This window comes from Suncus etruscus, chromosome 7, assembly GCF_024139225.1.
Source record: "Suncus etruscus isolate mSunEtr1 chromosome 7, mSunEtr1.pri.cur, whole genome shotgun sequence".
In the NCBI taxonomy this organism is placed as follows: Eukaryota; Metazoa; Chordata; class Mammalia; order Eulipotyphla; family Soricidae; genus Suncus; species Suncus etruscus.
In genome coordinates this window covers 122,163,808-122,188,634 of record NC_064854.1, presented here as the reverse complement: position 1 = coordinate 122,188,634, position 24,827 = coordinate 122,163,808, and the positions used below count along the sequence as shown (strand labels likewise).

General features: G+C 48.7%; 1 protein-coding gene across 1 annotated transcript; it reads left to right on the top strand.

Moving 5' to 3' along the window:
- The first annotated feature begins 2,688 nt into the window (after positions 1–2,688).
- On the top strand, positions 2,689–7,724 carry CCDC71 (coiled-coil domain containing 71). Its single transcript, XM_049777366.1, has 2 exons — positions 2,689–2,750; positions 6,128–7,724. The coding sequence occupies exon 2, from the start codon at positions 6,180–6,182 to the stop codon at positions 7,647–7,649; it is 1,470 nt and encodes a 489-aa protein (XP_049633323.1). The 5' UTR covers positions 2,689–2,750; positions 6,128–6,179; the 3' UTR covers positions 7,650–7,724.
- Positions 7,725–24,827: the final 17,103 nt, after the last annotated feature.

Genomic DNA, 24,827 nt, shown 5'->3' with positions numbered 1-24,827 from the left:
ATATTCTGCTCCTATCTAATTGTCAATTATGCCTATAAGGTTAGAATCCACCAATTTCCAGGTTCAAATTAGACTTTCTCCCTGTGAGTGCTCTCAGCAAGTGCTATCATGGGGCATAATGAGAACTCTAGATAAAGAAGAATCACCCTGTAGAATGGATCAATAGAACAGTGGGAAGGGGCATTTGACTTACATATGTGATAGACTGGGATTCAATCCCCAGGCATCCATAATGGTCCCAAGAGCATCTTCAGAGAAAATAGTTCATGAGTGCAAGGCCAAAGAGTAACCCTAAGTAACCACTGGGTTGTTAGCCCTAAAGCAAACAAAAGCCATACAAACAGAAGGAATCCACCCTTTATTCAGTTAAGCATCTAACTACCTCATGAGCTTTATTCCCACCCTTCGCTAGTTCTCCCATTTTTTAATGTCTGAAAGGAACACACCACAATGGATTCACTTTTCTTGATCCTCCATTTACCACTGATTTCTGAACAACACTAGAAAGGGATCCCCTTTCAAGGGACATACCTCAGCTACCACCATCTTTGTATACTCTGTTTACTTTGTAAAATTAAAAAATAGGCTGGTTTTTTTTTTTGGGGGGGGGGTCACACACGGCAGTGCTCAGGGGTTACTCCTGGCTCTATGCTTAGAAATTGCTCCTGGAAGGCACAGGGGACCATCTGGGATGCCAGGATTCGAACCACTGTCCTTCTGCATGCAAGGCAAACACTTTACCTTCATGCTATCTCTCCGGCCCCAAATAGGCTGGTTTAATCCTGAGAATGAGTAACTAATTCTCAACTCTAAATGGGACAGAGACAGGATACAGTAGTGATACTGCTGTGATATTACCCTATTGAAACAATTGGGGACTGACATTTAATTTCCCATTAAATGCTAAAGTGGTACTTCTAAAGTGCACTGCTAAGTCAGCAGCTCTTATCCTTATTCCTTTCCTTATCCTGGACAATGGACTAGAAGCACTGATACAGAGGAGCACTAGAATTGCTTTTTGGGGGCCAGAGCGGTGGTTCAGGCGGTAGGACATTTGCCTTGCATGCGCTAACCTAGGACAAACTGCGGTTTGATCCTCTGGTGTCCCATATAATCCCACAAGCCAGGGGTAATTTTTTTCTTTTTTTCTTTTTTTTAACCAGGGCAATTTCTGAGCACATAGCCAGGAGTAACCCCTGATTGTCACTGGGTGTAGCCCAAAACAACAAAAACAAATAAAAATAAGAATTGCTTATTTTTTCTGCAAGAAGGCTATGTTTAAAGGCACTGAATACTCCAGTGTTGAAGCCCTGAAAAGCTCTGTAGCACTAGGTGAGAATAGATGAGACCGAGGGTATAGTAGGATGGATATTTATCTTCCACAGGAGTATCCACCATATACGTAGGGAAGTCCAAAACAGTCAGAGATCCATGGAGAAATTATCTATCCACCCTCCTGTGATTGGCCATGGGCTCTCATTTATCCCTAGAAACCTACCATACTTGATACCATTGGACATGTCAGAGTTCAAGAATTGTGGCAGAAGGGGCTGGAGCAATAGTACAGTGGGTAGGGCATTTGTCTTGCATGTGACCGACTGGGGTTTGATCCCAGCATCAAATATAATACTTTGAGCCCCCCCAGGAGTAATTCCTGATCACAGAGACAGGAGTAATCCTTGAGCACTGCTGGGTGTGGCCCCTCAAAAAATAATTGTGGCAGTGGGATTTGACCTGAGTGCATATGCCCCTACAGTTCATCCATAGGAAGTAATTCAGAATTCCCTGTCTGGAGTTAAGAGCCGTTGGTAAGTATTGTGGAGACAATTCTGACCCCTCTAGTTAATATTGACTGGTGTCTTTTCATCATATGGTGGTGGTTGGGGAGTTGACACTATAACAAGGACCCCGTTACTGCCTTTGGGGTATATATGGAAAGACTGAGATTGCAGTCTCCTGAGTGAAAGGGCAGGAATTCTGAGCAGATTTAAATTTGGAGACAAGACTTCCTGCCATTGTGAAGTAGAAGCTAGTTAGGCGGTCTTCAGATCATACCAGGTATACTTTCGTAGACAAGTGCATTTGAGCCCACACTAATTTGCTAGGACTCTCAGATTCGATATGTTCAACTTCTGTCCATGTATACATCTGCCAGCCGTTTCGTGCATTGGATCCCAATCTCCGGAAGATAGCAATGGCCTATATCCTTATTAGGAGGCCCCTTTCCCAAAACCCAAGTTGGGGCACTCCTCCTTGTTCTCTAGTGTCCCTGTGGAAACAAACTCCCTCAGAGGCGACAGGTAGAAAATAGCTTTGGACCTTGGCAGGGAACTCCTTAGGATCCACTCCCAAATATCCTGTTACTACCAAGCCTGCCTCAATGAAAATGTCAGTCAGCGGGCCCTGAACCTATTGTTCCTAGTCAGGTGCTATCCACCTGGTCGACTTTGTTCTGCTTCCATTGGGCCTGAGAATTACTTGAGAGTCTCTCTCCCTTTCCCTGCAGAGCTGGACTCAAGAGCCCACCCAAGTGGCCACCACCTCCAGGGACCTCTCCATGGCACCCACCTGCCCTGCCCTAGACTAGTGTAGTTAGTGTGTGTAGGTGTGTGTGGGGGGGGGGAAGCCCAGGGTCAAAGGTCGAGCCGGAAGCGGAAGTGCAAGGCACTTCCGGCGCGCAGCGGGCGGCCATGTTGGAGCGGCGGAGGCGGCGCAGAGGCGCGTCCTGGGTCCCCGCGGCGGCGGCGCCGGTAGGTTGGGGCCGTGGGCCTAGCCGCGCGCCGTGGAGGGACTGGGCTGTCCGGCCGGCGGCAGGCCGGCGTGGAGATGGGCCCGGCGGCCGCCCCGCCCCGCCCGAGCCCGCGCCTGCCGCCCCCCGGCCGGACCCCAGCCCCACCCCCATCCTGCACCCCGAGACCCCACCCTCGGTTGCACACCGGCCTCGCGCCTCCGAGCCCCCCACTGGCACCCCGAGACCCGACTTCAGGGGTGCGTTCTCCCAGCCCGAGAGAGCGCGTGCCTGCCTGCCTGCCTGCCTAGATGGGGCCTCTCTTTTGGGGGGGGTCTCCCCACTTTTTGGATCAACTTCTACCAGCCCCCCCATCTCTCCCCCCAAATTGTTGTTTTGGGGAACTCTGCCTAGATGGGGCCTCTTTTTTGGGGGTCTCCCCTCTTTTTTTTTTGGATCAACTTCTACCAGCCCTCCCATCTCTCCCCCCAAATTGTTGTTTTGGGGAACTCTGCCTAGATGGGGCCTCTCTTTTTTGGGGCGTCTCCCCTCTTTTTTTTTTTTTTGGATCAACTTCTACCACCCTCCCCAAATAGTTGTTTTGGGGAAGTCTGCCTAGATGGGGCCCCTCTTTTTTTTGAGGTCTCCCCTCTCTTTTTTTGATCAACTTCTACCAGCCCCCCAACCCCCCCAAATAGTTGTTTTGGGGAAGTCTGCTTAGATGGGGCCTCTCTTTTTTTGGGTTTCTCCTTTTATCAACTACCAACCCCCTTATTCCTCCCAAATAGTTGTTTGGGGGAAGTCTGCCTAGATGGGGCCTCTTTTTTGGGGGTCTCCCCTCTTTTTTCATCAACTTCTACCAACCCCCCAAACCCCCAAATAGTTGTTTTGGGGGAAGTCTGTTGGAAAACTTAGATCCTTCTTCCCAGGGGTGCAGAGCTAACTGGAAGCATTAATAATTCCCCCGGCTCAAACTCAAAACCCACCCCACCCCAAGATCTGTGCCTAAGGGGGAAAATAGGCCCCCTTCCTAGGTTACAGCTCACAGTCTTCTGGGAGCTTTACTTTATAACCCTTGGCTGCTGGTGCTTTTGGGGGAATTAAAAGGAATAAAAGTGGGGAAACACGAGGGGAAGCCAACTGTAAGCAAGGATCATGTGTGCAGGCTGAATGGCCCCTGGAGAAGGACCATGCCTGACACACCTGAGGATCCAAGAATGTTTCCAAAGAGCCCCAAAGCGCTTCCTCCTCCTGAGGATTCTAAAGACTTGGTTTGCTCCTTTTGGGCTGTGGGAGGAAACCTTAGAAAGGAGGTTCCATGCCCTGGGGACCTACCTAATCCCAGCTGATCTTTGAATGCTCCAGTGCAGCTGGAGCTGCCTCTGGGTACCTTTTTTTTTTTGCTGGGTGGGACACTATATTTTTGGGTTTTTTGTTGTTTTTGGGCCACACCCATTTGATGCTCAGAGGTTACTCCTGGGACATTATATTTTTTTTATGATTGAGGGCCATAGCCTTTTTAGGGAAGCCTGGGACTATTTGTTTTGTTGGGTTGTTTGTTTGTTTGTTTTTTGCCGCCCCCCCCCCCCCCAGGTGCTCAGGAATTACTCCTAGTGGACTCCCGGGACCATATAGGATCCTAGGTATAAAACCTTGGTTAGCCATGTGCAAGGCAAACAACCTACCCGCTGTACTATTGCTCTGGCCCCCAATTTGGATGTTCTTTAAACATTTGTCTGGACTGTACTATGTCTATGGTTCACCAAACTCTAGTTAGTATAACTCAAATCTCTTAATGTCCACCTCATTAACCATTCTTCTTGGGGCCTTTCGCATCCACTTTTAGACCCTAGACTTGCATAATCTCCAGACTGATTGCTTAGAGATGGGTCATTAGTATCTGCTGCTCATCATCTTTTAGTTTCTGTTGAAGGAAAGTCTGGCTTTTCCCCCTAGGGGTTGTGTCCTTGATTAGTATTAGAAATTGGATCATCTTTGGAAACTCTGAAAGCAGAGTTTCTGGTAGACTTGATAATAACCCCTGTGGGTGGGAGATGGAGATGGACGTTGAGTTGGAAGTCTAGATTCTCCAACCAAGGCTGGAGAACTTCAAGGTTAATGTTGCCCTGTTTTCAACCAGATATCCTAGCCCTGACCCCCAAACTCCATCCACAAGTATGTCTCACTCTCATTTGGGATCTGTTACCTGGGAGCCTCTTTTCTGCTTATATTTCTATTTGGTCTTTCCCTACTCATCACTTGTTCTAGCTAGGTGCTATCTCTCTCAAAATCCTTCCCTTGGGGCTAGAGAGCGGTAGGGCGTTTGCTTTGCAAGCAGCCAATAATGACTGTGGTTCAAATCCTGGCATCCCATATGGTCCCCTGAGTCTGCCAGAAGCTATTTCTGAGCACAGAGCTAGGAGTAACCCCTGAGAGCACAGCTGGATATGAGCAAAAAAAAGAAAAGTCAACCCCAGGCCCATTGATTGAACTTGATGCTAGTGTGCATTTCCAAGGACTTTGGAGGTGTCTCTGCCTTGCCTTCTGTATAGGTCAGCTTGAGGCCAGTGTTGCAGGACTGAGTATAAGTCTAGGTGTGGTGGTGCTTCAGAAAATACAGAGATTGTGAGGGCCAGAGAGGTGGCACAGAGGTTAGGACACTTGCTTTGTATATGGTCAACCCACTTTCAATCCTCAACATCCTATATAGTACCCTGAACACCACCAGGAGTGATTCCTTAGTGTAGAGTCAGGAGTCACCCTGAACAACACAGGGTGTGACACAAAAAAAATTAAAGGCATCCTGTTTTTATTCCCAGGAACCCAATAGTAGGGTGGACACTCTGATGAGATTATGGGTTATGAATGCTGAAGAAGGCAGCTTTTTAGTATTAAAGAGATAGCACAATAGACTATGAAGCTTTTCAGGCAGGGACCTGGATTTGATCCCTGGGATTGCATAGACTTGAACACTGCTCGTGACCATAATAAACACACTCTCCTCACCCCCATCCAATAAAAGTAGCAGCCTCTGACCCATACAGACTGTTGACACCTTTTTCAGTCATCACCTTGACACTTTTTGTTTGTTTTGGCCACACCTGGCTCTGCTATCAAAAATCACTGCTGGCAGTCTTGGGACCATATGGGATGCCAGGGACTGAACCTGTGTTCGTCCAAGGTCAGCCACTTGCAAGGCAAAGGTCCTACTGCTGTGCTACCATTCCGGCCCCTACCTTGACACTTCTATGGTAGGTCAGAAGACCAGCTTTGTCTCAGGGAATAGTACATGCTAGTCATTCCCTTCTGTGTTAGTGGCTATTACCATGGTGGGTACAGGTCTTGGTTGTCCCTTTTCTCAGTGTCATTCTTATCCTCCCTTTTCCTCTTGCTTTGAAGGTGCTAAGCGCTGGTTTGTGGATTCCCAGTGCAGTCTGCAGTGCCTAATGCCATGAGCGTGGTGGCGCAGCATGTGGAGGAGAAAGCTGTGCACTCCTGGTCACGGATCTCCACAGCAGGGAAGAAAGCCTTGGAAGAGGCACTGCTTGTTTTTAACCCCATGAGCCAGGATCTGAATGCCACAGAGGCCCAGCTTGTTGCCTTCCTGCAGGGCCTGCGAGAAGATGGCTTCCAACCGACTATTCTGCGCAGTGGTGATGTCTATGGCTACAGTTCATGCACAGCTAACCCCCCAAGCCAAACAAAGCTGCAAGCGCGTGCCCCAACCCCAACCACCACCTCACATCCAGTCAGTGCTCCTCAGACTACCATGCGGCTGCCTGCAGGTCGGGCCACACTGCTACCCATGCCTCTGTCTGGCAGGCTTTCCAAAACATCCACTCCAGCCCTTACCAAGCATGCTACTACCAACTTGTTACTGAGCTCCCTGAAGCAGTCAAGTGCCAGTCATGCCCGGGGTGCAGCAGTGGGCTTCCCTGCTCACCTCTATCCAGGTGTCTACCCTGCCATGCGGCTCTCTGTTGTCCTTGAGGCTCTTGTTCCACTCAAGACTCCCATGCCCTGCTTGGGTGCCAAACACAAGGCACAGTCATTGAAACTCTCACTTGCAGGATCTCCCCTCAAGTTGAGAAAAGGTCCAGGGAAGAGGCCAGAGAACTCCCAACCCAAAGCTCTTAGAAAAGCCACAAGCAAGGGTCCCAAGTGTCTGACTCTGAGTGGTCCCAGGTCCAGACAAGGCACTGGACCTCAAAACAAGATCCACAAAACCACTAAGTCCCTTGGCGGCCAGCAAGTGAAAGGTGACTCTGCCCTGAGCACCAAAACTGCCCAGACCAGGGAAGCTCAAACACCGGCCAAAACTGCCCATTCCCAGGCCAAGGTGGCTCGAACACAGGCTAAAGCTGCCAAGGCCCGAGCAAAAGCCAAGGCGGCACAAATCAAGGCCAAGGCCAAGATAATCAGGATCGGGGCCAAGGCCAAAGCAGCCCGGATCAAGGCCAGGGCCAAGGCAATGCAGGCTCAGGCTAAGGCAATGCGGGCCAGGGCCAAAGCCAAGACAGTGCAGGCCAAGGCCAAGATGGTGCGGACCCAACCCAGGGGGAAAGGCAGGGGCAGGCCAGAGGGGTCTCTTCAGGCCAGGACTGCCAGGAGAGGTCAGAAAGGCAGCCCCGAGACTTTGGGACTGAAAAGGAAAAGAGCTGAGGAAACAAAGGATCTTCCTCCCAGGAAGAGAACACGGCGAGGGCCCCGATCCCCTAAGGCAAGGCCAGGGCCTGGAATAGCAAAACTGCTGAAATTCCGGCCCATCAAGGTGGACAGGCAGTCCTCGGATGATGAGGTGCGGCAGCAGGCTCAGCGGATCCTCTGCGTGAACCTCTCCCCTGTAATCCAGCTCCAGCCATTGCTGCCGTACTCAGCATCCACCCTGGTTCCTTCACAAAGCAAGGTTTGGGGAAACTGAGCCCAACTGTCTGGCCAGTGGCACTGTGTGGATTCCACAACCCAAGGACTTCAGGTGCCTCACCAGGGCCCTGGCAGCCACCAGCCTCCTTTCAGGGACTGGAGGATATGGGGCTGGGTGGGTGGGCGGGAGGGGCTTTCTCATGGCGCGATGCACTGTGACTTGTTACTCTTCAAGTTGTATGTTCACTGTTCCGTCTATCACGTTTTATACCTTTCCACTGGCCAGTCTTTTTGCCCACCCTCTAGGGGAGGTGCTTGTGTGCGTATTCATGAGCATGTAGGGAATGGCAGCAGGAACAGGCTGCCTGAGTGTGCTCTTGGGCCTGAGCAGGTCATCTCTGTGGGTGAAAGGATTCTATGAAAAGGGTCAGCAACCAGTCTATGGAGATGTGTATCTGGCTGAGATGATGGGGCAAGAGCCAATGTCGTCTACGCTTCCCATCCCTTGCAGCTTTTATTATCCTGATAGACAATGTGGAAGGACAATAGATGGTCTGTGGGGAACCTTGCTGCCAGCACGTTTTTTAGGTCAAAGCAAAGGGAGTTCCTGGTGCTATTTCCTAGGGGCAGAGCAAACAGACTGGCCTTGTCTCCTAGCCTGTTCTGGCTGAAACCATGGGGCTTTGCCTCGGCTTGTCTGAGGTTGGGTTGGGCCTAAACTGGCTGAAGTACTTCAGCCTCTCCCCTGCACTCCTTCCAGGAGAGTGACTAGTCTTACCCTACTTGCTTAGTGCAAGAGTTTGGAGGTCGATTTCAGAGAATTAGGGAGAAATAATATGCCTGCTATAAAGCGTGGTTTTACACACACACACACACACACACACACACACACACACACACACATTGTCCCTTATTTTATTTTATTTTATTTTTGGTTTTTGGGCAACACCTGATGACGCTCAGGGGCTACTCCTGGCAATGCACTCAGAAATCACTCCAGGGACTATATGGAATACCAGGGGATAGAACCACAGTCCCCTCTAGGTTATGTGCTCAAGGCAAATTGCCCTACCACTTGTGCCACTGCTTCCGGCCCCTTTTTTAGTTTTATTTTTTTGTTTGTTTGAGTTTTGGGCCACACCTCACAGTACTTAAGGGTTACTCCTGACTTTGCGCTCAGAAATCTCTTCTTGTGCAAGCTGGGGGACCATATATTATACTACTGTGCTGTCACTCTAGGCCTATTCCCCCCCCCCCCTTTTTTTTTGGTTTTGGGTCCACAAACATGTGACGCTCAGGGGTTGGTTACTCCTGGCTATGTGCTGAGAAATCGCCCCTGACTTGGGGGACCATATTGAGACGTCGGGGGGATTGAACCTGCGGTTCATCTAGGTGAGTGTGTGCAAGGCTGTTTACAAGGCCCTACTGCCTGTGCCACCTCTCCAGCCCCCATCCCTATTTTTAAAAAGAATAATAGCAAAAAACGGGGTCCTCCAGGTATTCAGCTTCAGTTGCCCTCATTGGCTAAAGAATTTTTCTTCTTGGGTGGGAGAAGCATCCAAGCAATTAAGCCAGGAGAATATCTGTAGTTCTTTTTACTGGTTTTCCACGTGCTGTCTAGTCCCAGGGTCAACCTCACTTTGTCCTCCCAGAGAGGAGGGTGGTCCCTAAACCCTAAACAAGGACTAGTTTCCTCCACCCACATTCCAATCCTTAGCTGACTGACCATTATTTTTGAATGCTGGCAGGGAGTGGGGTTATATTCCCAGGGACCCTTAGACCTCTAGCGGCTTTTAGGGATAGGGATTGACACTTCATTTGAATGGGAATCATTTTCTCTGTCTTGTTAGTCTGAACCCTGGCCCACTAGCTCCAGCTGCTTTGATATTGGGAGTCAAGTTGAGATGTTCTGCTTGCTTTCTGGTGCTCCTCCCCATCTGCTTCAGGTTACTGTTACTGAAACCCCTGGGTGTAGGACTTCCTTCAGTTCTGAGTCCCCCTGGCTGTCAGCAGCACTGAGGCTACAAAGTCCTGTCCCTCCTAATCCTGCTTTCATTTATCATGTGACTATGGAAGATTACCTGAGGGTCACACCCAGCTCCTTCAGATTAGCCCACTGGGAAGAGAAGCCCACTCTACATCTTCTTTCCCAGGTTGGAGTCCTGTTTCCATTCAGGACCCCCAGCTGAATTAGGCCCTTCCTGTCAGTTCTGCTGTTACTGCCATAGATGGGTGAGGAGTTGACATTTTCACCAAGAACCAGTCAAAAAGTTGAAACCTAGGCCTCTTGGTATGTTGGGATGTGATGATGGGGCTTATTTCTGGGATCTCTACTCTGATGACTTCCCTTTCTTGGGTAGCTCCCTTAACAGTTGTCTGGGAAGTCCTGAACGTTCCTCAACACCGCTGCAATAGCAGCAGCTGCAACCCGCCTAGTGGCAATCTGATTATTGGCCATAGCCAGACTTTTAACCTTTTCCTCCTATGTCCTCCATGGCCCTCCCTGAGCTCCACTGTATTGTCAGTGTCCTACAGATGGAGAAGACATTGAAGGTTTCTGGGTTTTCCTGGACAGGGGTTTGAGCTCATTGCTGAGACTACCTGTGTATCTTTTGCTCAATTTCTTGGGCCTTTCCCCAAGACTTAAGAATTGCTTCTAAGGGGGCTGGAGAGATAGCACAGCGGTAGGGCATTTGCCTTGTGTGCACCCAATTCAGGAGGAACAGTGGTTCGAATCCCAGCATCCCATATGGTCCCCCGTTCCTTCCAGGAGTAACCCCTGAGATCCACCAAGTGTGAACCCCCCCAAAAAAATTGCTTCTGTGACTAAGGGAAGCCATGACATTGAGTGATTTTCCAGAATGGCTGGAATAGCAACAAGACCTGGTGGCAAGCGAGAGTAGTGAGAGTGCCAGTGTGTCATCATTCTGTAGGCTCAGGGGCAGGACCTCGTCCCTTTGTGGGTCCAGGTGTTGAGAATGCCATCGTCCAGCTGGACCTCGAGAGTATACCTTTCGGGGCGGGCGGTGGCACTAGAGGTAAGGTGCCTGCCTTGCCTGCGCTAGCCTTGGATAGGACTTGCGGTTCGATCCCCGCGTGTCCCATATGGTCCCCCAGCCAGGAGCAACTTCTGAGTGCATAGCCAGGAGTAACCCTGAGCGTCACCGGGTGTGGCCCAAAACCCCCCCCCCCAAAAAAAAAAAAGAGTATACCTTTCACTTGATTCAATTCATAACATTCAAGGTAACCCAGAGTCCTACACCAGGGTTGGTTTCTACCTGCCACACCACCAACTTGTTCACCCTGGGTGACCTACAGATGTTCCCATGCTGTCCTCAGACTTTCCACCCATTCCTCGAGCATTTGGTGAACATGGTCATTCCTAGCATGTATACCGAAATTTGCCCACAGCTGCTCAGGCCTCTTTCCTGAGATCCCTTCTGCCGCCTGGCCAGCCACAGAGGGCAAAGATCTCATCTGTGACCAGCATTACTCATATTGAACCTGCCACAGAAAGCAATTTGCGGTCAGGCCCAGAGGAAGGGAGTTGGGGGACCTGAGATGAAACAGGTAGCTCAAAATTACATTATCCGACTGTTTTGAAGAGGACCCAAGTCAACGTTCTGTTTTGGGGAGAGGGGGCGTACCTGTTTGACACTCGGGTTACTTCTGGCTCTACGCTCAGAAATCACTCCTGGGCCGGAGAGATAGTATGGAGGTAGTACGTTTGCCTTTCATGCAGAAGGACAGTGGTTCAAATGGCGGCATCCCATATGGTCCCCCGAGCCTGTCAGAAGCGATTTCTGAGCGTAGGGCCAGGAGTAACCCCTGAGCGCTGCCAGGTGTGACCCCCCCCCAAAAAAAAAAAAACAAGAACCAGGGGCCTGAACGGTGTGACCCAACACACCGCCCCAAAGAAAAAACCAACAACACAAGAACATACAAAGCCCAGTGATCTAGAACCTCAGCAAATGAGGGCCAGAGTAGGACAGACCCCAGTGTAGCTTTTTCTCTGGTTTCCGCTCACCTTACTGAAGTTTCTAGTAGCTATTCACTCAGAGCCCAGGTGCCTGAATTCTGCTATTATTACCCCTTATGATCAGGAGAGATACCAGTGGGAAACTATAAGAAGGGCTGGAGCGATAGCACAGAGCTGGAGTGTTTCCCAGCATCCCAACTTGGCTGTTAAGTTGTTTTAATGCTGAGTGACTACACGCATGTGCTCCTACATATATTACTAGAGCAATAGTACAGCAGGTAGAGCGCTTGCCTTGCACACAGCTGACCTGGATTCGATCCTTGGCATCCCACAAGGTCCTGAGCCTGCCAGGCGTGATTTTTGAGCACAAAACCAGGAGGAGTAGGAGTAACTCCTAACTCCACCAATTGTGGTTCAAAAAGAAAGAAAAGGGAAAACTATCAGATTGCTAATGAGGGCTAATTAGAGCGGTAAGAGAGAAATCATGATCTTACCTCTTCATCCATGTGAAGATTTTCTTTAATGCCTGTTGAGCCTGATAGGGGCACTTGAGCCCTGCTCAATAGGGAACAGATAAACAAGGCATCTCTTTCTTCTTTTTTTTTTTTATTATTTTTTTATATTTTATTTAAACACCTTGATTATATACATGATTGTGTTTGGGTTTCAGTCATGTAAAGAACATCACCATCACCAGTGCAACATTCCCATCACCAATGTCCCAAATCTCCCTGCTCCCCACTCAACCCCCGCCTGTACTCTAGACAGGCTTTCCATTTCCCTCGTACATTCTCATTATTAGGACAGTTCAAAACATAGTTATTTCTCTAACTAAACTCATCCTTGTTTGTGGTGAGCTTCATGAGGTGAGCTGTAACTTCCAGCCCTTCTCTCTTGTGTCTGAAAATTATTATTGCAAGAATGTCTTTCATTTTTCTTAAAACCCATAGATTAGTGAGACCATTCTGCGTTTCTCTCTCTCTCTCTCTCTGACTCGCTTTTTCTTTTTTTGGTTTTTGGGTCACACTCTGTGGCACTCCTGGCAGGCTTGACATATGGGATGCCAGGAATCAAACTGGAGTCTGGGGTTGGCCTGTGCAAGGCAAATGCCCTTCTGCTGTGCTATCACTCTGGCCTGAAAGTGAGAAAGAGATTAACTTTTTTTTTTTTTTTTTTTTGGTTTTTGGGCCACACCCGGCGTTGCTCAGGGGTTACTCCTGGCTGTCTGCTCAGACATAGCTCCTGGCAGGCACGGGGGACCATATGGGACACCGGGATTCGAACCAACCACCTTTGGTCCTGGATCGGCTGCTTGCAAGGCAAACGCCGCTGTGCTATCTCACCGGGGCCCGAGATTAACATTTTATGCATTTGGCTAGGTAATGAATCTATTTCTAATTTGGAAAATGTGATTGGAAATGGAATTTTTTTACTTCACTGGAGGAAATGGTTTTAGTTTTTTTTGTGGGCCACACCCAGCTATACCCAGGGTTTATATTCCTGATTGTATACTCAGGGATCACTCCTGGCAGGATTAGAGGATCTTGTAGGGTGCCAGGGATTGAACCTCAGTCAGTTGTGAACAAGGCAAGAGTCTTATTACCTGGCTGTACTATCTTTCAGTCCTAAGGGGAAAGCAAAATTTAAATACCTAGAAATACCAGAAGTAGCATATCCAGGCAACCATGAATGTGCTAGTCTCAGCTCAGGAGAAATAGGACGATGGGAGCAATACAAAGGCTGTGGTCATCCTAAAATGATCTACTCAGAAGGACAGGACTGGGGTCTCCCATGGCCATAGGTGCTAGGAGCATGTCTGAGGTGCCTTCTCATCCCCATAGTTCTTGTGATTAGCCTCCATGGTCAGCTTCTCCAAGCTGCACATTCTGGGGACAGGCCCCAGATAGCCTCAAAAGGACACCCCTTCTACTAATATGCCCTCTATGAGCTTGTGGCCCTAGGGCAGGCTGCCTATGTCATGCCAATCCTCTGAGGCCTAGCCTTCGGCTCCAGCCATCATGGAAGGAATTTTGAGGACTGGAAAGGACCTCCTGTGGCTTGGAAGGTGGGCAGGCTGGAAGACGGCTGGACAGTCTCTTCTTGCCCTTCTCCCCACCAGGTGCATGGCCTGAGTGTCTGCCTCCACTACACTGCTGGTGCTCAATATGATCACTGCCAGAACTACCAGGGCCACCCTAGCGTGCAGCAGAGTCCAGGCATCCCCATATCTGTGTCAGTAGGTGCTATGCAACATTGGCCCTGCATTAGCCCACTCCGTAATAATTTTACTTGTTATGCCCAGAATGTGGGCTTGCCTGCAGTTGCCACTTTGTCAACACCCTATATATATATGGCATCTGATAATGTGAGTGGAAGCATACGTGATCTTGGCAGCACGATACAACCCAGTGACATTGTTTGCTCTGCTGGCCCTTCTATCAAGATCTACCAAGATCTCTGTGAGGATCCCCATTCCCCACACACCGCAGACACAAGCCTTCACATCTCAAATCCCCATGCTGACCTTTCAACTCCATGGTGACCTCTGACCTAACTCTCCTTCCTTCTGATGCCTGATCTAGCCTATGACTGTCACTGTAGATGCCTTAGGAGGGGGTTTGTGTGATCCTCACACAGGTGAGACTTGGGGCCTCCTCTGGGCAGTGTCACTGCAAGCCCATGTTCTATCTAGAGTCACTGCTGCGACTCCTGCTAGCCTAGTCACTATGGCCTACACTCCAACAAAGGGATGCCAGTATGAGTCACTCTAGGAGTGGTTCCCTACTCCCATATTATCTTTATTCTGCCAGATGTCCCATCAACAAGCATCCTGAAAGCCCTATGCCTTAGCTTGCAGATGCAACTTCCAAGGACTGGTCCCTGGCCCACAAGCCTGTGATCCCTCCAGTGGTGCCTGTTATTGTAACCATTTTGTCACTGGACTATAGCCATTGTATGGTAATTTTTGGGGGGCGGGGTTTGGGTCACATCCGGCAGCACTCAGGGGCTACTCCCGGTTCTGTGCTCAGAAATCGCCCCCAGCGGGCTTGGGGACCATATGGGATGCTGGGATTTGAACCACTATCCTTCTGCATGCAAGGGCAAACACCCTACCAGCTGTGCTAATCTCTCTGGCCCCTGTCTGGTGAGGTCTTGATGCACCTTCTGGTTTAAACTTTGACCTTGGTTTTTCTGAGTTTCTATAAATTAAGACTGTCATCAGTGAACTAACCCAAATCTGGCAAAATGGGTTTGGTTCCACTGCCTGATCTGATCACTAGGGTGAGCGCCACATTGGCTAACTGAGGCCAGCTTATGCTTTCATGGGGAAACTTTGAAGACAAGGGAAAGAAAATAACCTACTCCAGTATTATAACTAGATTTACAATTTTTACATGGTTCAGAAATACCTCAACAAGCTGCTGCACATGTTTTGCATGCAGGAAGTCTAGGTTTGACCAGCATCACATGATCCAATTCCACTCCCCAGCACAGCCAGAGAGCAACTCCCAGGCACCACCAGGATGAGCTTCTAAAACCAAAATAAGGGGCAGGAGAGATAGCATGGAGGGTAAGGCGTTTGCTTTTCATGCAGAAGGTCATCAGTTCAAATCCTAGCGTCCCATATGGTTCCCCGAGCCTGCCAGGAGCGATTTCTGAGCATAGAGCCAGGAGTAACCCCTGAGCGATGCCAGGTATGACCAAAAACAAACAAACAAATAAATAAATAAATAAAACCAAAAATAATAAAGGTTCTCACAACAAAGGTGTTTGGAAGAATAATCCAAGAAACAATGCTCCCCATCTTGCCCCTAATTGAAAAGTAGAGTCCTGGGCCCAGAGAGATAGCACAGTGGTGTTTGCCTTTCAAGCAGCCGATCCAGGACCAAAGGTGGTTGGTTTGAATCCCGGTGTCCCATATGGTCCCCCGTGCCTGCCAGGAGCTATTTCTGAGCAGACAGCCAGGAGTGACCCCTGAGCACTGCCGAGTGTGGCCCAAAAACCAAAAAAAAAAAAAAAGAAAGAAAGAAAAGAAAAGTAGAGTCCTTGGGACCAGGGCAATAGCACAGCGGTAGTTGTATTTGCCTTGCGTGTGACCGATCCAGGACAGACCAGATGTCAATCCCTAACATCCCATATGGTCCACCAGGACTGCCAGGAGATATTTCTGAGTGCAGAGCCAGAAGTAATCCCTGGGCACTGCCAGGTGGGGTTCAAAAACAGTAGAGTCCTTAATTTTTACATAACCTGTAATAAAACTTTCAATTCACCCCAATGAAGCCATTGCAGAAGTAACTGGTGTTGCCCCAACCCACCCTGCCTTCAGTCACAAATATTCATGTTCTACGTGTGCACTCACCTTCACATGTAGGCAGTTACTGCCTTTCTTTGTCCAGCCACATATTTTTGCCTTACCCTCTCACAGCCTGAGTTCTGGCATCTGAGCATTGGCTGTCAGACCTTTGACTGTGACTTTGGGGGTGCCTGCAGCAACAGGTACTGGGCAATTCTGGGGGACGTGACAAGAGGAAAGAATGAGGAACTGACAGTCCCTCACACCCACCAGTGCAGGTATTATTCCAAGGGCCTTTGCCTGTGCCACCCACACCTGCATGGCCGTCACTGCCAGGAGCTCCAGTCTGGGCACTTCTGTGCTGCCCTGGACCAGGCTACAGCTGAAGCTGAGCATGGACTGAGCCTCCAGCCAGCCAGACACTTGGTTACCTGTGAGTTCTGAGCTGGACCTAAGGTGGAAGGAAATCAAGGGTCAGAGGAAAACGTAGTTTCCATAGAACAAAAAGGCTGCTCAGGGTATACAAGGTTTCTAAGTATGGGAGGGGGATACAGCAGGGAGAGGGGCTCAGCGTGGTCAAACATTTGTTGTCATGGACAGAGCCTGAATTCCCAGAACAGTGTGGGAGGAGATATTCCAGCCAACTACCCCGGTTGGCTCTGACCCCAACTTTGAAGACAGTATGAGCCTCAGTGTGGCTGTACCCCACCCCTACCACACAAGGTGAGTGTAGCAGAGCTATCAGCTTTCCCAGGTGAGGAACCCTAGAGACCTGGACCAGCTGACATGACAGTAACTGCTCTCAGGAGAGGATGGAGCCCAAGCTCTGGGGAAAGTCTCTGGAATTTGGGGGGACTGGAAACTGAGATCCTGAGGGTTCTTAGTTTTGAGGTGGTCTGGGCCTGGGAATCTGTCTCATCTCCAAGCTCTAGATACAGCCCTGCATGTGCATCAGGAAGCTGAACCTGCAAAATGCAGGGTTTTACTGTGGTCAATGGGTCTAGCATCTCTCTGCAGGCACCCACAGTGTCTCATGCCCAAAAGTATATTTCCCTGAGCTGTGTGACTCAGGTCAGTAATATGGGTGCCAGACAAGTATATGGTGATCCAAGTGATAGGGATAGGAAGAGTCCCATGACTGCTGACCCCTGACTGTTGGCACCTGAAGACTGGCAGGCATTGGCCAGGGTCCTGGCCCTTTCTCTATCAAGCTTCACCTGCTGTATCCATCTACCTTCAAGAGCAGCTGATGCAGGTAGCCAGACACATAGGTAGACACATCTGTGACACAATGCCAACATCCAATGATGCTCTCATATGTTTGAAATAATACATAACTGTGTGTGTGGGGGGGAAATCCCCAATATAGAATATCATTTCTAGGGCCCGGAGAGATAGCACAGCGGCGTTTGCCTTGCAAGCCAGACAGCCAGGAGTAGCCCCTGAACACTGCCGGGTGTGGCCAAAAAAAAAAAGAATATCATTTCTAATAGATCAGAAGAGGCTCTCAATACAAACAAAAAAATAAGAAAATTGGTCTTTTCCTTTGGTTGTAGGATGAAATATTGAATCCAGTAATTGAAAGGTCAGAATGGAACATTCTTAGAACCCCATAATTGTGACTTTCCCCTACCTGCACCCCACTCTTCAGTGCTGTGACTATCCAGACACTTTTACTTTGAAGCAGGAACACACTACTTCATAACTCTGCATCTATTGAGGACTAGAGGGTACAGAGACTTATATAGGGCACCATTCTGCTGGATTCAGTGAGATCCTCGGAGCTCACCCACATCCCTGGGAGACATAAATTATAGCAGGACAATATGGATGCAAGATGATCAGGGAGTCAGGGTTCCAAGACCTGGAGTTGTGACAAGAGAACTGAGAGCAATGGGGGGTAGGGTGAGAGGACAAGTGTGAGACTGATGGAGAGCATGTGTTGGGTGAATGTATGAGTGTGAGTATATGTGTTGTGTGGGTGAGTATATGTAAATGTATATGGGTACATGTGAGTGGTTATATTGAATAAAGTCCTTAGGTTCAGGGGCTGGAGAGATAGCATGGAGGTAGACGTTTGCCTTGCATGCAAAAGGATGATGGTTCAAATCCCGGCATCCCATATGGTCCCCCGAGCCTGCCAGGAGCGATTTCTGAGCATAGAGCCAGGAGTGATCCCTGAGCACTGCCAGGTGTGACCCCAAAGCCAAAATAATAAAGTCCTTAGGTTCAAACACCAGAACACTGGAAAGACGCGGGTCTGGAAGCAAATGATGGTCTGGAGAATAATTCACACGCGTATGCATGGAAGGAGAACGAAATTTTCAGGAGTTCCCCCATGTTTGCCCTTCGTTCCTAAGAAGCAACCTGCTTCATGGAGGTCTGGAATCAAAAGAGCACAACTTCCTCTCAATCCCAGTTTTTAATCTGAGGGAAAAGACCATACCTGGAGGTGGGACCAGGTGGTCTCAACATCAATCCAAGGTGCAACATTGAAAAGTATTTCCGGGGCCGGAGAGATAGCATGGAGGTAAGGCGTTTGCCTTTCATGCAGGAGGTCATCGGTTCAATCCCGGCGCCCCATATGGTCCCCTGTGCCTGCCAGGAGCAATTTCTGAGCCTGGAGCCAGGAATAACCCCTGAGCACTGCCAGGTGTGACCCAAAAACCAAAAAAAAAAAAAAAAAGAAAAGTATTTCCAACTAATGAATAACAAGGTGTATACTGAGTGAGGTAGAATTAAATCAAGCCCAGTAATCCCACAGGTAGGTGTGAGTAAATGTATGTGAGTATGAGTGTGTGTGTGTGTGTGTGTGTGTGTGTGTGTGTGTGTGTGTGTATGAGTGTATATGGATGAGTATATATGAGTGTTTGTGACTGGCAAAGGGATTTAAGCAAATAAAAGCACATGCAAAGAATGGAAGGTGAGAGGGCCAGAATGATAGTACAACAGGTAGGGGCTTGTGGATCATTTCCTATTAGTTTTCTCTAGTTAATGTTTCCAATTGCATGATGTTTTACTGTGTATTTTAATGTAGTAGCCTGTTTTCAAACTGTATTTTCTGTATAAATGTTCTCGTAATTTTGTTTAGGGAAGGTTAATGAAAGGTACTGGGATGTTTCAAGATAAAAGTGCTTGGTTAAATAAGCATTAAGAAATTTTAAACAGGGGGCCCGGAGAGATAGCACAGCGGCGTTTGCCTTGCAAGAAGCCGATCCAGGACCTAAGGTGGTTGGTTTGAATCCCGGTGTTCCATATGATCCCCCGTGCCTGCCAGGAGCTATTTCTGAGCAGACAGCCAGGAGGAGTAAGCCCTGAGCAATGCCGGGTGTGGCCCAAAAACCAAAAAAAAGAAAAAAAGAAAAAAAATTTTAAACAGGGTCGGAGGGGTAGCATGGAGGTAGGGCGTTTGCCTTTCATGCAGAGGGAATCCCGGAGTCCCATATGGTCCCATGAGCCTGCTGGGGGCGATTCCTGAGTGTAGAGCCAGTAGCTCCTGAGCACTGCTGGGTATGACTCAAACCCCACCCCCACCCCCCAAAAAAAAGAAAGAAATTTTAAACTACAGGTGTATTTTGCAGAAAAGTTCTGTTTATGGAAGAGGCTGATATTTTAATTTTCACTTTAAACTGTTGCTTTGGAAATATTAGGGTTCACGCCTGTGGCTGGCAGAAGTCAAAAAAACAAAAGCTTGTCTTTTTTTTTTTCCAACAAAGAACCCAGAGATGTTACCCACACACACACACAACTTCCTTCTAATCTCACTTGGAGAGGGAGACCCTCCTAACAATGGGGTTGCCTGAGAGGTTTGAGGGAGATTCAGTGGGAGAGGCAGGAGAAGAAGCCAGAGCTGGAAGAAGCAGGATGAGGAGATGAGAGACAGAGATGCAGAGAAGCTGTTTAGCTTAGAAGCAACACATGGTGGCTAGGGCCTCTAATAAAGCTACTTGTTTCCTGATTTCTACTGACTGCTTGTGGATTATTTCCTCACCGCTACCCTGAACCCTCAGACCCATGAGCTGGAAGGGGGTGCAGGTGCCTGGCCCGGCCGAGAAAGTCCTTACCATTCATCCACCATCATCTACCTCCATCCAGGACTCTTATTAATTTAATTATTACAACAGTAGGATACTTATCTCTCACCTACCTAACCAGGGTTCAATCCCTGGCACCCCATATAGCCCACCAGGAGTAAGATCTGAATACAATTGGGTCTGTCCCCTGCAAAAAAAGGGTGGAAGGGGGTCAGAGTTATAGAATAGTGGGGTGGGTGCTTGCTTTGCATGCAGACAAACCAGGTTTGATCCCCAGTATCCCTTATGGTCCCCTGAGCATTCCAGTAGTCCTTGAGCACAGAGCCTAAGCAATGGCATTTGTGGCTGTCCCTACAAAAAAGGATAAGAAGGGCCTGGAGAGATAGCACAGCGGTGTTTGCCTTGCAAGCAGCCGATCCAGGACCTAAGGTGGTTGGTTCGAATCCCGGTGTCCCATATGGTCCCCTATGCCTGCCAGGAGCTATTTCTGAGCAGACAGCCAAGAGTAAGCCCTGAGCACCGCCGGGTGTGGCCCCCCCCCCCAAAAAAAATAGGATAAGAAAAGGGCCAAGCCGGGCGGTGGCGCTGGAGGTAAGGTGCCTGCCTTGCCTGCACTAGCCTAGGACGGACCGCGGTTCGATCCCCCGGCGTCCCATATGGTCCCCCAAGAAGCCAGGAGCAACTTCTGAGTGCATAGCCAGGAGTAACCCCTGAGCGTCACAGGGTGTGGCCCAAAAACCAAAAAAAAAAAAAAAAAAAGAAAAGGGCCAAGGAAAATCACTGAAGGACTAAAGCACATTTGTTGCATGTAGAGGCCCTCAAATTCAATCCCCAGTACCACAGGTCTCCTGAAGCACAGCTGGTAGCCCCTGGATGTATTGTTGATAGCACTACTAGGGAAGGGAAGATCTCCCAAAAAGAGAAGGTGATGGGGCCGGAGAGATAGCATGGAGGTGGTGCGTTTGCCTTGCATACAGAAGAATGGTGGTTCAAGTCCCGGCATCCCATATAATCCCCCAAGCCTGCCAGGAGCGATTTCTGAGTGTAGAGCCAGGAGGAACCGCTGAGCCCAGAGAGAAAGAAAGAGAGAGGGAGGGAGAAAGGGAGGGAGGGAAGGAGAGAGGGAGGGAGGGAGGAAGGGAGGGAGGGAGGGAGGAAGGAAGGAAGAAGAAGGAAGGAAGGAAGGAAGGAAGGAAGGAAGGAAGGAAGGAAGGAAGGAAGGAAGGAAGGAAGGAAGGAAGGAAGGAAGGAAGGAAGGAAGGAAGGAAGGAAGGAGGGAAGGAAGGAAGGAAGAAGAAGAAGGAAGGAAGGAAGGAAGGAAGGAAGGAAGGAAGGAGGGAGGGAAGGAAGGAAGGAAGGAAGGAAGGAAGGAAGGAAGGAAGGAAGGAAGGAAGGAAGGAAGGAAGGAAGGAAGGAAGGAAGGAAGGAAGGAAGGAAATAAATTAGGAATTCTGGGGTCTAACCAGAAGGATGGAGGACACAGAGTGATGTTCAGGGCCTATTCTGGGCTTCTGTGCCTGCAGTTCTTCACACTTGGCCCCTCCCAGCACAAGAGTTCCTTGAGAATGGGCCTAGGCCACAGCTCCAGACACAAGGGGCACAGGCCAAAGTCTATCTTATGGATCTGACAAAACTGTGAACAAAGAGGTTTATCACTGCCAACAGTGTCTTATCTGCATAGCCAGGTGCACAGAGGCACACAACGTGTCCATTCATGCTGTCCGTGTGGCAAGAGCTCCCCTGATAATGGCCAGATCCAAAAGGTCCAAGACAAAGGCAGGACTGGCACCGCCGGCCTGACCCCAGAATGGGGTTTCCATGGTAACCATCCAGGCAATGTAGGGGCAGTAGTAGCATGTGGGCCAGGCCCCAGCTTTCTCACAGTGCTGGCCCATGGTGTGTCATGGCAGACCCGGCAGATCCTGTCATTGGGTGGCATGCTTCAGCACGCTCATTGTACACACATGCCTAGAAGTGTAGGAAGCCCCACCAGCCCAGGAGGCAGTGGTCACAGCAGCAATCTGCCTGACATGTGCACTGGCTGTTCATAGGGTGACAGATGGCACTTGTGGCTCCTTCGATGTGATAGTGACATTCTGTGGGAAATGACAGTGATCAAGTTACATAAAGAAAAAAGATAATCCCCAACATACAATCAACTAATCTTTGATAAAGGGGCAAGGAATGCAAAATGGAGCAAGGAAAGCCTCTTCATCAAGTGGTGTTGGGGTAACTGGTCAGCCATATGCAAAAAAAGTGAACTAAGGGTCCGGAGAGATAGCATGGAAGTAGGGCATTTGCCTTGCATGCAGAAGGACTGTGTTTCGAATCCCGGCTTCTCACATGGTCCCTGAGCTGCCAGGAGCGATTTCTGAGTGTAGAGCCAGGAGTTACCCCTGAGCGCTGCCGGGTGTGACCCCAAAACAAAAATAAACAAAAAGTGAACTCAGACCTCCATCTAAAACCATGCACAAAGATCAAATCTAAATAGATTAAGGACCTTGATATCAGACCCAAAACCATGTGGTATATAGATTAGCATGTACAGCATATACGTAAAACACTCTATGACATTGAGACTAAAGGCATCTTTAAGGAGGAAACAGCACTCTCCAAACAAGTGGAAGCAGAGATAAACAGATGGGACTACGTCAAGCTAAGCTTTTGCACCTCAAAGGAAATAGTAACTAGAATACAAAGCCTTCCCTCTTTCCCACACAGGGGCCTGAGAGATAGCACAGTGGTGGTAGGTCATTTGCCTTGCACCCAGCCAATGCAGGACAGATGGTGGTTCGAATCCCAGCATCCCATATGGTCCCTGAGCCTGCCAGGAGCGATTTCTGAGCACAGAGCCAGGAGTAACCCCTAAGCACCGCCAGGTTTGACCCAAAAATCAAAACAAACAAACAAACAAAAAAACAAAGGTCAGGGCCTGGAGAGATAGCACAGCAGCGTTTGCCTTGCAAGCAGCTGATCCAGGACCAAAGGTGGTTGGTTCGAATCCCAGTGTCCCATATGGTCCCCCGTGCCTGCCAGGAGCTATTTCTGAGCAGACAGCCAAGAGTGACCCCTGAGCACTGCCAGTGTGGCCCAAAAACAAACAAAACAAAACAAAACAAAACAAACAAACAAAAACAAAGGTCACCCACAGAATGGGAGTATTCACCCAAAACCCATCAGATGAGGGGCTAATATTAAAGATTTACAAGGTGGGCCCGAAGAGATAGCACAGCGGCGTTTGCCTTGCAAGCAGCTGATCCAGGACCAAAGGTGGTTGGTTCGAATCCCGGTGTCCCATATGGTACTGACAGAATTTAACAAGAGGGTTGGGTGGTGGCGCTAGAGGTAAGGTGTCTGCCTTGCAAGCGCTAGCCAAGGAAATACCGCAACCGCGGTTCGATCCCCCAGTGTCCCATATGGTCCCCCAAGCCAGGAGCAACTTCTGAGTGCATAGCCAGGAGTAACCCCTGAGCGTTACCGGGTGTGACCCAAAAATCAAAACCAAAATAAAACAAAACAGAATTTAACAAGAAAAAAACATCTGGGCTGAAGAGATAGCATGGAGGTAGGGTGTTTGCCTTGCATGCGGAAGGATGGTGGTTCAAATCCCGGTATCCAGGGCTGGGCGGTGGCGCTAGAGGTAAGGTGCCTGCCTTGCCTGCGCTAGCCTTGAATGGACCGCGGTTTGATCCCCAGTGTCCCATATGGTCCCCCAAGCCAGGAGCGACATCTGAGCACATAGCCAGGAGTAACCCCTGAGCATCACCAGGTGTGGCCCAAAAACCAAAAAAAAAAAAAAAATCCCGGTATCCCATATGGTTCCCGTGCCTTCCAGGAGCAATTCTGAGTGTAGAGCCAGGAGTAACCCCTGAGCGCTGCCGGGTGTGACTCCCCAAAAAAATCTAAAAAAAGAAAAAACATATAACCCCATTAATAAGTGGGGTTATTAAGAAGAAATAAACACTTCCTCAAAGAAGAAATGGCAAAAAAAAACAAAACAAAACAAAACAAAACATGAAAAAATGCTCCACATCATTAATCATCAGAGAGATGTAAATCAAAACAATGAGGTTCCATCTCACGCCACAGAGATTGGCACACTTCACAAAGAACAAAAACAATCAGTGCTGACAGGAATGTGGAGAGAAAGGGACTCTCATTCACTGCTGCTGGGAATACTGTTTAGTGCAACCTTTCTGGAAATCAATATGGAGATTCCTCAAAATACTGGAAATTGAGCTCCCATATGATCCAGCTATACCACTCCTAGGGATATACCCTAGGAACACAAAAACACAATACTTCACACCTATATTCATTGCAGCGCTATTTACAATAGCCACAATCTGGAAACAACCAAGATACCCCTCAACAAATAAATGTCTAAAGAAACTGTGGTATGGGACCAGTGAGGTGGCGCTAGAGGTAAGGTGTCTGCCTTGCAAGTGCTAGCCAAGGAAGGACAGCGGTTCAATCCCCCAGCGTCCCATATGGTCCCCCCAAGCCAGGGGCAATTTCTGAGTGCTTAGCCAGGAGTAATCCCTGAGCATCAAACGGGTGTGGCTGAAAAACCAAAAAAAGAAAGAAGAAAGAAAGAAAGAAAGAAAAAAGAAAGAAAGAAAGAAAGAAAAGAAAGAAAGAAAGAAAGAAAGAAAGAAAGAAAGAAAGAAAGAAAAGAAAGAAAAGAAAGAAAGAAAGAAAGAAAGAAAGAAAGAAAGAAAGAAAGAAAGAAAGAAAGAAAGAAAGAAAGAAAGAAAGAAAAGAAAGAAAGAAAGAAAGAAAGAAAGAAAGAAACAAACAAACAAACAAACAAACTGTGGTACATATACACAAAATGGAATATTATGCAGCTGTCAGGAGAGACGAAGTCATGAAAATTTTCTAGACATGAATGTATATGGAAACGATTATGCTGAGTGAAATAAATCA